Source organism: Harmonia axyridis, chromosome 6, assembly GCF_914767665.1.
Source record: "Harmonia axyridis chromosome 6, icHarAxyr1.1, whole genome shotgun sequence".
NCBI classification, from domain to species: Eukaryota; Metazoa; Arthropoda; class Insecta; order Coleoptera; family Coccinellidae; genus Harmonia; species Harmonia axyridis.
The window spans coordinates 10,181,560-10,197,295 of record NC_059506.1 but is presented as its reverse complement, the minus strand read 5'-3'; the positions used below and the strand labels follow the sequence as shown (position 1 = coordinate 10,197,295).

The window sequence follows — 15,736 nt, the reverse complement described above, 5'->3', positions numbered from 1 at the left end:
CGAGATTGAGTGTTCCGTCTACCACCCGTTCGACGGCGAAGATCTATCAGCCAAGGACATTTCATGGACTTTACCAAGGTAGGCAGAAATCATTTCTCCACGAATTTCAATTTTCGGTCCTTCGCTACTTTTTTCATATTAAGGCCCTTGTCGTGCCATATTGGTCCAATCGAGCCGAATATTTGAACCTTATTTCAAAATTCTTTTGATTGGGAAACTCTGAATTTAATTCATTTCATTTCCATATTGTTCTGCTCATAAAAAACTGATAAGCGCAGTGTGTTGACATTCAGCGTCTTCTCAACCATAGACGACGTATTTTCAGTGGATAACCTCTCATTGTCGAACAATAACCTGACTTTTCGTAAACAATTTCATGATTGTTTACTTTCGATTATTTCGTTTCTCTATTTCTATATTCTCGCTCTTTCTGTCAGGTGTTGTTCTTGTTTGAACATTTATCGATCTATAGTGACCATACTTTGTTGTTGATATTTTCATTTTCGTTCAATTTGAAAAACTTTTCAAAATAAACTTTCGACCTAACATTATAACTGCAGTATACTTTGAATCGTAGAACAGCTCATTCCACTCACAATGAATTCTAAAGTGAAACAGAATAAAGCACGACGTCAAATTCTCATTGATGACATCGAGGAAATTTTGGTTTTAGCTCAGGCTGCGGTAACTGATCAAAGTCTTCACGTACGATTTCGTTTAAGATACGAAAATCTGGAAGAAATTCACAGCGAATTTCAAACTCTGCACAGTGCTATCATAGTACTTTTAGCAAATTCAGACGAACCAGATTACGACGCCGAAAAATCAGTTAGAGCTGCGTTTACCGATAATTATTTCACAATCAAAACGATCTACGTGAATTTGTTTCCTGCCGTTATACCTGAGACCAATCGTATATCAAAATCGCCAAGTGTTAAACTTCCTAAAATCGTTTTACCTATTTTTGATGGTAATTATAAGGAATGGCCAACGTTTTATGACTTATTCAAAAGCTTAGTTCACGAGAACTCTAATTTGAGTCAAATCGAAAAATTTCAATATCTATTAAGTTCACTTTCTTCTCAAGCTCTTAATTTGCTCAAAGGTTTTCCTTTGACCGCTCAAAATTATGAAAACGCCTTTCAAACTCTAACTGATAGATATCAAAATAGACGCCTCTTAGCTAATACATGTTGGAATGAAATTTATAATATTTCAAAACTTCACAGTGAGTCGGCATCCGGACTTAGACGGATTCTGGAGGTATTTTCGGAAAATTTAGCTGTGTTGAAAAACTTAGGTCTGCCTACTGATCAGTGGGACTTTGTTTTATTTCATCTGCTCATTCAAAAATTAGACACAGCCACCATTAAACGATTCGAATTACAGGAATGCTCAACAGACATTCCTTCATTTATCAATTTGCAAACTTTCTTAACTAATCAATGTGTAGCTCTAGAAACAGTGGCTCTTTCTGTTCCTTCAAAATCTCAACAGTTTTCTGATTCTCGAACTTCAAAATTCAATAATACTTCAAGTAAACGAAATTCCGCTCTTTTAGTTCAGTCGAAAAATAATTCAGATAAAAAAGGCATTAGCTGTAATTATTGCAAGTCATCTCATAATATTCACAACTGTCCTTCGTTTTTGGGAAAAACTGCCTCAGATCGTTTCAAAATTGTCAAAGATAAGAATTGGTGCATCAATTGCCTTCATTCTGGGCATCAATTAAATAACTGTTCCTCGAAATCAACATGTCGAACCTGTAATAAAAACCATCATTCTTTATTGCACATGCGCAGTCCATCAGACGATGTACCTCAGAACGAATCATGCCAATCGCAGAGTCAAACCTCTTATTTTTCGCATTCCAACTCAGTGAATCTTTTGCCTGCCAACTCCACAGTTTTATTGGCTACTGCTCAAGTAGACATCCAAGACGCTTGGGGTAACTTTCGGAAAGTTCGAGTTTTATTAGACGCCGGTTCTCAAATTAATATCATATCCCAATCTTGTGTTAATAAGTTAGGATTGCAAATTTCAAAGACTGCACTTTCAATTACTGGCATAGGGGAAAGTTCATCTACTGCTTCTGGTAGCACTGTCTGCTCTATTCGCCCTACAGGTCAGATCAATCCATCTTTCACCTTTGACGCTATAGTTCTCCCAAAAATTTGTACACAAATGCCGACCTCTTTAGTCCAATTTTCCAATTGGAAATGCATCTCCAACAAAAAATTAGCAGATCCTGAATTTTCTACTCCACATTCTGTGGACATTCTTCTTGGTGCAGATATTTTCCCACTTGTACTCAAGGACGGTCGAATCAAAGGCAACGGTTCGGAACCTACAGTCCTAGAAACTGTTTTCGGTTGGGTTTTCATGGGACAAATTCAGTCTCCTAGTCGCTCAATGAATTCATTTCATTTGTCTTTATGTGATTTTTCTTTGAATTCCACATTAAAGAGGTTCTGGGAACTCGAAGAGGTGCCAACAACAACATCCTCTTCACCAGAGGATCAACGTTGTGAACAACTCTTTGTTGAAGGTCATTCGAGAGATGCTTCGGGACGATACACGGTTGCATTGCCATTTGAAAGTGGCAAATGCGTTTGTTTTGGGGATACATATTCTTTAGCTCTGCGTCGTTTTCTGTCGCTCGAACGTAGACTTATAAGAACTCCAGAAGTTTACCAGGAGTATTGTCATTTTATGAAAGATTATTTGAGTAGTAATCATATGTCGTCAGTAATCACCGATGTCGAAACTGAAAATAATTTCTATATCCCTCATCATTGTATCATCAAGCCTGATAGTGCGTCGACTAAGTTACGAGTAGTGTTCGACGCATCAGCTCACCTTCCAGGTAAATTGTCCTTGAATGATGCTCTCTTGATTGGTCCTAAATTACAGAAGGATATTTTTGTAATTCTGTTGAATTTTCGTGTCCACACTTTCGTTTTCACGGCCGACATAAAACAGATGTATCGTCAAATCTTGATTCAGCCCTCACATCGTGATTACCAAAGAATTCTTTGGAGGTTTTCTCCGTCAGAGCCTATCGGCGCATATCGATTAAACACTGTTACCTACGGAGTTGCGCCTGCTTCTTTTCTTGCTCTTAGAACTTTGTCTCAACTAGCTGAGGACGAAGGAGCCTCTTTCCCAAATGCTTCCAAAATCCTGCTCAGAGATATTTACGTGGACGATATTGTCACTGGCTGTGATGATCTCGAACAGGCCAAAGTTTTGGTGGATGAGTTGATATCATTGTTGGAATGTGGTGGGTTTGAGCTTCGTAAGTGGTGTAGCAATAGCCATGAATTACTTTCGCGTGTTCCTTTAGACCACCAACATCAGCATTCCATAAACTTTGATGCCGACTCTGTCATTAAGATTCTTGGTTTGAAATGGTTTCCTTCATTGGATGAATTTTCTTACTCAGTGAAGTCATCTGGTGAGGTCTGCTCAAAACGATCTATCCTGTCTGATCTCTCGCGTATTTTTGACCCTCTCGGATTTCTTGCCCCATTTACTTTTCTTGCGAAGCACTTAATCCAGCATCTCTGGACTTTAGGCTTGCAATGGGATGATTCTCTCCCAGTGGAGGTAAACAATCGCTGGAGTCAGTGCAAATCTGAATTGCACGAACTAGCAAAGCTCAAAATTCCTAGACTGTTGGCATCAGGTTCCTATTCACGATGCGAACTCCATGGCTTCGGAGACAGTAGTGAACGAGGTTATGCTGCTGTCATTTACCTTAGATTTTTCTATCCCAACGGATCTGTTGGTACATCATTCGTATGTGGCAAATCAAAGGTTTCTCCGGTAAAGAGAATTTCAATTCCTAGATTGGAACTCTGCGCCTGTCTTCTCTTGTCTAAACTCATTTCCTTAGTTCTCTCGGTCTATTCATCCGCCTTTCAGATAAGCAAAGTTTTTGCCTGGTCCGATTCCACAGTCGCTCTGACATGGATCAGATCCTCCCCTCATCGATGGAAATCGTTCGTCAGTAATCGAACGACTCAGATTCAGGAATCGGTTTCGCCAGAACTCTGGTATCATGTCAAATCTAGGGATAACCCTGCTGATTGTGCTTCACGTGGTTTGACGCCGGTTGAACTTCTGAATTGTACATTATGGTGGGCGGGACCATACTGGCTCCGTTCAGAGGAAACCACTTTCGATCGCAGAGAAATGGAAAGTGATCAAAATCTCGTGGGGGAGGAAGAGCGTCACATTTCTTTGCCCACATTTGTCTGCTCGCAATTTGTACCTGAGTTGCTTTCGAAGTTCTCGTCGTTGTCCAAGATTCAGCGTATAGTGGTTCACGTTTTCAGATTCGTTCATAACCTGAAAAATTCCAAGTCTCGTATAAATGGAATTGTATCGTCGATAGACCTCAAACATGCTTTCACCTTCATCATCAAGCAAGTACAGCAATCTGTGTTTCAGGCAGATATTGCTAATATTCAGAATGAAAAACCTATTTCGAAGGGTCTTCGTAAGTTGAATCTTTTCATTGGCGAGGATGGTGTTCTCAGGGTGGGCGGCAGACTTTCATTTTCTGGTCTTTCGTATGACCATAAACACCCAGCCCTTCTTCCGTCTTCTCATCGACTCACTGAACTTATAATTCAGCATTTCCATAGAGTTTACCATCATCCAGGTGCCCAAACTCTACAATTTCTCCTTACTCAACAAGTTTGGATATTGTCCGCTCGAAGAGCGATAAATAAAGTTATTTCTCGTTGTCATACCTGTTTCAGGGTGAAACCAAAGGCTTCTCAGCCTTTAATGGGTAATTTGCCCTCTCTAAGAGTGAATCAGCTCAAGCCTTTTCAATGTGTAGGTGTAGACTATGGTGGGCCATTTCAAACAACTATGTCTCGAACTCGCGGTTCTAAATCGTTCAAGTCGTACATATGCCTGTTTGTATGTTTTACAACAAAGGCATTACATTTAGAACTCGTCTCAGATCTCACGTCCAACGCCTTTCTCGCTGCATTACGTCGATTCATTGCTCGACGAGGACGATGCAATAATATATTTAGTGACGGCGGAACGAACTTCAAAGGAGCATATCGAGAGCTCTCAAACTATATGCAAAATGCGCTGATTGAGGAACAAATAAAATGGAGCTTTAATCCCCCTTCTAGTCCACATTTTGGAGGACTTTGGGAATCCGGAATAAAATCCGTTAAATCGCACTTGCTTCGAATCATAGGTGATCAAATTCTTACTTATGAGGAATTTTACACAGTACTTACGCAAATAGAAGCTCTTCTCAACTCGCGCCCGCTTTGTCCACTTAGTAATGACCCGAATGACATATCGGCGTTAACGCCGGGACATTTTCTCACCTTAGCGCCATTGACTGCGTTACCTGAACCGGACTTATCACACCTTTCAATGGGAAGACTTTCACGTTGGCAGCTTTTGACGCGTATCCACAAAGATTTTTGGAAACGGTGGCACTTGGAATATTTAAACACCTTACAACAACGTAAGAAGTGGTTCGATAAAACCACCGATTGTCTCTCAATAGGTACACTCGTACTTATCAAAGATGATCAGCTTCCTCCATTGCGCTGGCGTTTAGGACGAATCGAAAAATTGCACCATGGTGCTGATAAAATAGCTCGAGTAGCTAGTGTCCGTACAACTCAAGGTATACTGCAGAGGCCGGTGGTTAAGTTATGCCCTTTACCACTTCAATAATTTTTTTTTTTTTGTCAACTCTTTTTTCGTGTAAAATATTCTATTTTAGGTGAGCGGTTATGTTACTGCAACTAGTCAACTCATCTTATTTTCTTTGTTTTCCTTTTATTATTAATAAATTCATTGTTTTCCTAATTCAGAGAATATCATTCATTTAAATGTACCGCGGGAAAACATATGCTGGAGATTTGATAGATGCCAGATACGCGAGGATTCATTCAAGACCCGTCCGTGCATATGGACATTTCATACAGATTTCCACTCGCTCTTTCGTTGTGTTAAACGCAATATTTTCTTTTCATAAACATTTTCGAGTCGACTCCATTTTCAAGAACAATACCGTTTCTTCGGTTGTGCGAGATTGAGTGTTCCGTCTACCACCCGTTCGACGGCGAAGATCTATCAGCCAAGGACATTTCATGGACTTTACCAAGGTAGGCAGAAATCATTTCTCCACGAATTTCAATTTTCGGTCCTTCGCTACTTTTTTCATATTAAGGCCCTTGTCGTGCCACTCCCACTAACAGTAAAGATTGCCTTTGGCGCTTCGGTGCCCGGACAATCTGGATTAACCCCACGTCATGTGTGAAAGGAAAAAAAAAAAAATATATATATATATATATATATATATATATATATATATATATATATATATATATATATATATATATATATATATATATATATATATATCGTGAATCTATTAAGGGAATTCGACTGATAAGAAGGATTTCAGTTTTACTCTTTATTCATACCAAGCTTTCGGAACTGGTTGGTTCCTTCCTCAGGGTTACTACAATTTTAACAATTAAAATTAAAATTACATATACAAAAAGAACTATCCCAAATCTTTAAAAACAGTCACTTACAGAATTTGAGGTTGTCTCCTTAATTAGGAGACAATATATATATATATATATATATATATATATATATATATATATATATATATATATATATATATATATATATATATATATATATATATACAGTAAGAGAAATTATTTGCCGAATGAAGTAAGGAGGTGTGGTTTGGGTATCTAGGCAATTTGAAAAGATCAACAGTCTATCGTCTATTCATCTATATTTCGAAACAATATGCGGTTTTTCTTCAGGATGCTAAAATCACACGAATTACAAAGTTAGAGTTGGAAAGTTGCAACAACAACAATTCATGCTTACATCTGACAAGACAGAATTATTCAAGATGATAAGTATAGCTACAAAAGGTCTTCTACTCATAAAAATCACAATTAATCGAGAAAGTCAAGAAACGTTGCCGTAATGCATTTGTCAACTTAAAGGTTAACATTCATAGACAAGGGAACACAGAGAAAACAACAATGCACGAAGTGACATAAAGTCATGTTTATCTAGATGGCCTACGATCTAAGGATAATAAATAACTATATACTGTAACGAAGTCTGATTATTCCCATAGGAATAATCAGGCTCCGTCTAAAGAATATTTTATTGTTTTCCGTTTAAATTAATCATTCTGATATATTCCGTAAATATTGGAAATAATTTATTAATTGTTCACCGCGATAATGAAAAAGTCCATGCTTCATGTTTTTCAACCGACCAGGGCCTCGAATAATCCGAGTGAAATAATATAAGAAATTATTTATTTCGGCGTTTTTACCGCTGATATTTTTTTTTTCCATATGTCAGATTACGTTCCGCCAAGAGAATTTTCTCGAAAAACGAGGTTTTTGTCGACATGAAGAGTCACGTGGACTAAATTCTTTCACCGTCCCGCACCGAAGTTATAAAAGGGGGTAACCGACCCAAAATCGGTAATTCATGTTTAGGCAGTCAGTATAAATTGATGTTCAGGCATTCAGATAGTTGCTTAGTAGTTTTCAGTAGTATAGTAAAGTTAGTTATTCAGATAGATTTAGGTAGTAGTTAGTTAGTTAGATTTAGAAGTTTAGGCAGTAGTTTTAGTTTTAGAAAAGACATTTTGGTTAAGTGGTTACCAGGTGACCGGAAAATAGTAAAATTGGTAATTGAACGCCAATAATTACAAATCCGTTTCTGAGGTCGAAAATCGCCATTTTCATCAGTAAACTTACTTGTTAGTCTTTTTCTGGGGAGTTTGCTAATTTTTACTTGTGACTTTCTTGCGAGTGAATATTCAAGGGTTTCATTTGATAGAGACAACGAGAGGGTGGTGTACCGGTGGAGTTTTTCAACGCGTTAGGATTAGTTTTCATTCCTTCCCGACTCTACAAAATCCACGATTCTCAATCTCCAAATATCATAATTTCCCGGCTCCCGGATCCGACTAACTTGTTCAACGGTTCTGACTGACATTAAATTGGTGAGGTAAGGACACAGTAGTTGTAGACAGTACAAATCATCTCAGTAACCGAATTGAAGTATACAAATTGATATAGTTTATGCTTTTCCTGATTTCCCGTTTTTACTGAGATTGTCTGTATTGTATAATTGAATCAATAAACCTATTAATTTTGTTGCGTTGTTTGTTACTTGGTCACCGCTACCATCCTAGGTGACACCGAATCCTGTCTTCACTAAGCTGCCCTGGTAAGGTTTGTCAATTTCTCCCTAAAATTGACTGGCGCTCGAGATACTACTGCAAAGTGCTGAAGGGCAATTGGCAGAGGCGCCAGTGACGCAAAAAGGGCGTAACAAATAGCGCCCTAGCGAGGGACTTGAGAGGACAACGCTACAGAATAGCTCCCGATCTTCAGAAAACGACGCTTAAGGGTGTAAGGACTGAAGAGGAACCGAAGGTCAGTGCAACCATTTTTTTTTTTCCTCTCTCTCTGAGTGGAAGAGATTAGCTTCTCCTGTTGGAGGAAGATCCGTATATTGAATTGATTTATTACTGGTACCTAAGTATCAGTGGACTATATTAAAGTGCTATAAACATTTCCGCGTTTGACAATAATTTCCTTTATTAGCAGGAAACCGACATAGCATTGACAGTGTGGACATTTATATCTGAATAACTTTTTTTTATCGTTTTGTGTATTGCAGGACTAGAACAATCGACCGCCGGATTTCTTTGTGACTTTTTCGGTTACGTGAAAGTGACTTTGGGGTGACACTCAGTGACTATCTTTGTGCGCGTTGAATACTGTTTAACGTTGAGTGGTTGGTTCAACTCGGACAGAAAACCAGTGAGTATAATTGAGATACTGCTACCGATTGTTTCATTGTACAATCACTGCAGCTAATATAGTGATATCATACCGCCTTCATATAATAGGGTATTGTTCACTGCTACTATTTACTGATCATCGTTTGAATAAAGAAAGATTTGTTGTTTTTTCCCTTACACACTATTATCCTGAGCAACTTTATTCCAGGCTGAAACAAGGTAGGGATATAAAAGTCATAAGGACTTGGAGATATTTACTGTGATTTTATTTGCTTTTGAACCATAATAGCTGATTTCTGATAAATAAAGTTGACTTGTTTTTTATTATTGCTGCAACAGTGAATATAAGTTTTTGTTGCTGTGTATTACTTATTTCTGAGTTTACTGATTGCCTGAAACATTTTTATTTTGTGTTGAATTGCTGAAGAATTTTTGAAACAAGTGATTATCGTTATTGATTTGAATAAAGACTTGCATTGATTTTCTTTGTCTGATATTCCAGGATTGCTGAATTGTTTTTGATTTATTTGAAATATATTTTGACTGTGAATAAAATTGACAATTTGTTATTTTTGAGATTATCTGATTGCTAGAACTGTCAACTGTGTTTGACAGTGAACATTATTTGAACTACTCGGTTAACCCTACTTTTCTTTTCTGGGTTTTTGAATTATTTTGAAATTGTCAACTGCGTTTGACATTGAATATTTAGTTTCTTCTGGAAATTGTCAACTGTCTGACATTGGAAAATTGTTTTTTGAGAATCATAATAAATTTAAACCAACTTGTTTTCTGAAAGTTTTCTCATTTTTGATTTTCTTTGACTGTATCAAACAATAATTCAAACTTGAATTCTGTTGTCAACTTGTAATTTTTCAGCATTGTTGTCTATTAGTGTTATTTTTGTGCGAGGGTTAAGGGAAAAATAAGGACTGTTACCGGGAATAGTGAAGTGGGGGAAAGTGTTCGGACTTCAACGATTAATAAGAAGAGGACATTGTCGAATAACTTCGATAGATTTCAAACCAATTGAGTTTGGACTTAACCTCAACATGGATGTGAATAGATTATTGAATGATGAGCTGACTTATGAGTTACAGCTGAGAGGACAAACAATACCCAGCACAGTAACGCTAAAGAGAAGCCTATTACGACAGGTATTGAAATTAAATTTGCCTCTACAGCCGACAGGAACGAACCCGACACTGGACATGGAGTCCTGTCAGAACAAACTCACCGACTTGCTGGAAACCATTAAACACTTTGACACTGGGAACACCACAAATGAATATACTCGGATTTCAACAAGATTGATACACATTCAGAGAAGACTGAATTTTATTATCACTGAAAATGAAACCGAGTCACAGATGATAGAAAAATTAAAGGAGACTGCAGCTCGGGCCTTGAGGTCATTGGAGGCACTAGTGACTGCAGACAGACCGCAGCCATCGAATCATCCGGATGGATCGCTTTTGGATGTAGAGATCCCACAGTCGCCGGGGATGTCTCCCATACAGCCAACTAAGGTTGCACCACTGGAGACATCGTTGATAACATTGGACGCTGATGATCAGCCACTACCACAGGTTCCAATTCCCCAGGCTGCGACACCTAAAAATAAATCAAAATTAGCACAGGTCCTGAATGAAACTAGACAGGAATGTGAAGATTTACTACAGCATTTACCAACAATGCCAGTTTCTCAACCACAGAGACAGAATGTGGAACAACAAGAGGGGCCAACTCATAGTAGGTGGACGAGCTCTATGAGAAGGGTGTCATTCCCCCATCCGACGGAATCAATAATAGATTTGAACCCCCGACATGACACCCAACAGAAGTCAACACCGACCGCAACGGTACCCATTCATAAATGGAATATTTATTTTGATGGGACTGATAGCGTAACCGGATTTATAGAAGAGATAGAGAGACTTGCTGAATCCCGAAAGACATCCTTAGAACATGTGTTCGAATCGATTTACGAACTTCTGCGAAAGGATGCCAAAGATTGGTTCATCCCCCGGAGGGGACTCTTCAGAAACTGGGACGACTTCAAGACTCAATTAAAAGAGGCATTCTTACCAGTCAACTATGAAGAGAACCTACTGGATGAAATCAAGAAGAGGATGCAAGGTCCTGATGAGAAGTTACTACTGTATGTCACCCGGATGCAAAATTTGTTCCAGAAGCTGACTTGCAATCGTCCCACTGAGAGTGAACAGATTCGACTGATAAGACAGAGGTTATTGCCATCACTGCAACAGGCTTTGGCCTTTCAAGAGACCACCACGTATGATGAACTCCTGAAAAAGGGAAAAGTTTTTGAAATGGTTCAATGGCAGATGGGACATTATACCAAACCACCGGTTAAACCCAGCCTCATCGATGAACCACATCTAACATATCATCAACGTCGTCAACAGGACTACCCGGCCAACCTCTCTGCAATTTCGGAGAATACTAAACAACGAAACCACAGTACTCGTCAGAAAGCTCCCACACCATCTCCATCTCCGAAGAAGGGCCCGTCAAGACCGCTAACCACAGCCACAAGGATAGAAGACTGGAATTGCTCAGTATCCCCTGGACCAGATCGTCCCCATCTGCCCTCGAGGCCACCGGAATACTCGACCAACAGAACAGGAAATGCCAACACCTCCCAGGATCGGAATGGATCACCACCGGAGCGAAGAGTGTCCTCCCAGACACAATGCTTCAGATGCGGGGGATATGGCCACCTACGTCGAGACTGCCGAGGGACACCGAAAATGTTTTGCTCCCGATGTCAACGAGAAAATATCCTCTCACGAGACTGCCCATGTCCTCAAAACCGGAGAGGAACGACACCGTCAACTTCAGCGGGGTTCCTAACTACAGTAATTCCTATCGTTAGCAACGACAGCTGGCCTCTGGTAGAAGTGCACATTGAGGGAAAGTTATTCCATGCATTGATAGACACTGGTGCGGCAAAGAGCTGCTGTAGTCAGAGGGTGGCCCAGCTGTGTGAAAGAAACGGAATCAAGGGAGAAAAATCAACGACTGAAGCTGTCATGGTAGCAAATGGACAAACTACAGCCATACCGAAGATGTATCACCTTGGAATGGTGATAGCCGATTATGCCCTGAAGAACATAGAATTCTTACTTGTACCCAACTTACCAGTCGACTTAATCCTGGGAATAGAGATGCTGAAGACATACAACTTCTCCCTGGATATCAAGAACACCGAATGTTATCTAGAAGGACGACGGATCCCCAGAGCTAAACAGGTTAGCCAAGAGGTCATAGAGGTGCAGACTCCCGAAAAACACCTCCAGAATCGAAGAGGATCCCACAACAGACTTGCCGACAGCCTGTCAAGAAATCCATTGCCGACACTCAACTGTGTCCAACTGAAAGAAACAGGTATGCAATGTAAGTGGTACAAAAATAAGTTTCAGGAAGTAGAGAAAGGACCAGAGCACTGCCCCAAGTATTCCATCATCAATGGAAGATTGCACCGACACTTTTGGGATTCATCAGACGTCAGGGAAGCTGGAACAGGCCATCCCTGGAAGTTGTGTATACCCACCGAACAGAGGACCAAAGTACTGAAAGAAAACCACGACTCTGCCTTGGCTGGACATCTGGGAATAGCTAATATGATTGCGAAGATCTCGCGGAATTATTACTGGCCAGGTATGTTTAGGGACATTGCGAAATATGTCCGGAACTGCACTTCGTGCCAAAAGTTCAAAGTACCCCAACAGCAACTGGCAGGAAAGATGCAACCTCGAAAGATGGTGGATGCGCCGTTCAAGGAAGTACCGGTGTTAAGGAGGAGAGCAACGACGGAGATGCGGATGCCCGGAACCCCCCAGAGCTCGGTATCGTCAGTGCGAGGGAGAAACACCCTAGCAAGAGTGGAGAGGGTGGTGAAACGGACCACTACACAGTCTACACAGACCCCCCCTTTGTGCCAGCTGCGTGCCAGTAAGCAAGATACCGGTTCTAAAACTCCATTCAGGACGAGTGTGGAAGACAACACCGGTATAACTAAACCATATGTTTCAGATCAAACCACACCGGCCCCCAAGAATGTCCGTACGGTAGGTACGATGGGATCTAGGGTCTATCTGGAGGTGAGATCCAACACGTGCTGGAAGTGCGGCAAGACATGCCCCTCGCGGCAGGAGTGTCGAGGTCCACCACTCCTATTTTGCAGCAGATGTGGTTTGATAGGTACGCAGACCAGGTACTGCGAGTGCGTACCCAGGAAACTGGCCCCACGACCGCCAGCAACTAGGTCGGAACAACCAGCCAGGCATCCATGTGCAAGATGCACAGAAAGGGAGGCCATGCAGCGGAAAATGAGATAGAACAAAAAGAATGATGGGAAAAATAGAATTACAAAGAAGATACCGTTGTTTTTGTTCCATAATCCTGTAAAACTGTATAAAACCATATAGGGCCTAACCCAATATCTGATAACATTATATTCAAGACTAGTAGACTGATTTTTAATCTGTAAATGTTGATGAAACTGAATAGTACATAATAAGTCAGTGAATATTATACAATAGAAACAATTCCAGTCACTTGCCCCGAATTTCAAAGGCCATCAGATATAAATTAGTAGTTTCACTGTGTAATCTATTTGAAGAATGCCATTTCTAATCTCTTACTGTTCTGATAAATTACTGAAATATTCCGCAGTGTTACAGATGAAGTTTTCTAAGAGGCTAGATACTCACCGATGAGAATAAATGCTGGAGATAGGCAACACACCTTTCATCGGATGATCAGCTGTAGGCCCAATTCCACCGAAGACATGTAATCAGTCAGTCCTGAAGATTTAATCATGTCATCATCCAAGGAAGAAGTATTAGAAGGGTTGGACATCATGGCCTGTCAATTATTACTCTGGTGGACATTTGGATTCCATTTCAATTTTTCATATAGACAATTTAAACTGTATAACTGGAAGAATTTTCACCGTTCTGAAAATCTCATCATACAGTCACTGATTCCTTGTAATATCCACAGGTAAATCAACCAGTATATTCCATATATTCAATGGGTTTGGAATGGTTTCGACTCATCTGACTGGGAACTTCGACGTCCCTCTGAAATAATATGGCATGATTCATCGAGATATGGAAATCACAGAACTACTCACCGGAGAACGGGATAATCCACACCTGACATCAGATTATTTCACCGACACTTGGAAACTTCATGGAGATGGGAATGAGTTCAACTCCACAACCCCGAGATGAAGAAATTCCCCAAACATGTACACATTCAAATCACCCCGGATGACCGAAGAAGGAAGACGGCGTTTGAATTTTTCACCGACACTTGGAAACTTCATGGAAATGGGAATGAGAGCTATTCCACAACCCCGAGATGAAGAAATTCCCAAACACATTCAATTCAAATCACCCCGGATGACAGAAGAAAGAAGCCGACGTTTGAATTTGACATCGATTCATAGAGCAAAGTTTTATTTTTATATGTCATACTGTCTACAACAACATTATAGTCTTTGATAGCGTAACGTAACAGTCAGACCCGTACTTCCCATATATCCCGCGTAATAAGACAGGAGAGTATTCGGTTATTTTTTTTTTTTGTTTGTTTTTAGAATTCAAATTTCTGTTTCACCGTAACTTGAATTTTTCCGAACCAGGGGGGATGTAACGAAGTCTGATTATTCCCATAGGAATAATCAGGCTCCGTCTAAAGAATATTTTATTGTTTTCCGTTTAAATTAATCATTCTGATATATTCCGTAAATATTGGAAATAATTTATTAATTGTTCACCGCGATAATGAAAAAGTCCATGCTTCATGTTTTTCAACCGACCAGGGCCTCGAATAATCCGAGTGAAATAATATAAGAAATTATTTATTTCGGCGTTTTTACCGCTGATATTTTTTTTTTTCCATATGTCAGATTACGTTCCGCCAAGAGAATTTTCTCGAAAAACGAGGTTTTTGTCGACATGAAGAGTCACGTGGACTAAATTCTTTCACCGTCCCGCACCGAAGTTATAAAAGGGGGTAACCGACCCAAAATCGGTAATTCATGTTTAGGCAGTCAGTATAAATTGATGTTCAGGCATTCAGATAGTTGCTTAGTAGTTTTCAGTAGTATAGTAAAGTTAGTTATTCAGATAGATTTAGGTAGTAGTTAGTTCAGTAGTTAGTTAGTTAGATTTAGAAGTTTAGGCAGTAGTTTTAGTTTTAGAAAAGACATTTTGGTTAAGTGGTTACCAGGTGACCGGAAAATAGTAAAATTGGTAATTGAACGCCAATAATTACAAATCCGTTTCTGAGGTCGAAAATCGCCATTTTCATCAGTAAACTTACTTGTTAGTCTTTTTCTGGGGAGTTTGCTAATTTTTACTTGTGACTTTCTTGCGAGTGAATATTCAAGGGTTTCATTTGATAGAGACAACGAGAGGGTGGTGTACCGGTGGAGTTTTTCAACGCGTTAGGATTAGTTTTCATTCCTTCCCGACTCTACAAAATCCACGATTCTCAATCTCCAAATATCATAATTTCCCGGCTCCCGGATCCGACTAACTTGTTCAACGGTTCTGACTGACATTAAATTGGTGAGGTAAGGACACAGTAGTTGTAGACAGTACAAATCATCTCAGTAACCGAATTGAAGTATACAAATTGATATAGTTTATGCTTTTCCTGATTTCCCGTTTTTACTGAGATTGTCTGTATTGTATAATTGAATCAATAAACCTATTAATTTTGTTGCGTTGTTTGTTACTTGGTCACCGCTACCATCCTAGGTGACACCGAATCCTGTCTTCACTAAGCTGCCCTGGTAAGGTTTGTCAATTTCTCCCTAAAATTGACTGGCGCTCGAGATAC

The 15,736-nt window shown here is 39.7% G+C and overlaps 2 protein-coding genes and 1 long non-coding RNA gene across 3 annotated transcripts; 2 read left to right on the top strand and 1 right to left on the bottom strand.

Moving 5' to 3' along the window:
- The first annotated feature begins 1,692 nt into the window (after nucleotides 1–1,692).
- On the top strand, nucleotides 1,693–5,721 carry LOC123683037. The gene has a single exon (XM_045621934.1). The coding sequence runs from the start codon at nucleotides 1,795–1,797 to the stop codon at nucleotides 5,719–5,721; it is 3,927 nt and encodes a 1,308-aa protein (XP_045477890.1). The 5' UTR covers nucleotides 1,693–1,794.
- A 3,710-nt stretch (nucleotides 5,722–9,431) lies between these two features.
- LOC123681925 lies at nucleotides 9,432–13,258 on the top strand. The gene is made up of 2 exons (XM_045620292.1): nucleotides 9,432–12,832; nucleotides 12,914–13,258. Exons 1-2 carry the CDS (start codon nucleotides 9,907–9,909, stop codon nucleotides 13,216–13,218), a joined length of 3,231 nt encoding a protein of 1,076 aa, XP_045476248.1. The 5' UTR covers nucleotides 9,432–9,906; the 3' UTR covers nucleotides 13,219–13,258.
- Nucleotides 10,331–14,660, bottom strand: LOC123681926. The gene is made up of 3 exons (XR_006747735.1): nucleotides 14,019–14,660; nucleotides 13,594–13,965; nucleotides 10,331–10,468 (listed from the first exon to the last, which is right to left on the bottom strand). It is a non-coding gene; the product is annotated as an uncharacterized LOC123681926 (long non-coding RNA).
- Between the last annotated feature and the right edge of the window lie 1,076 nt (nucleotides 14,661–15,736).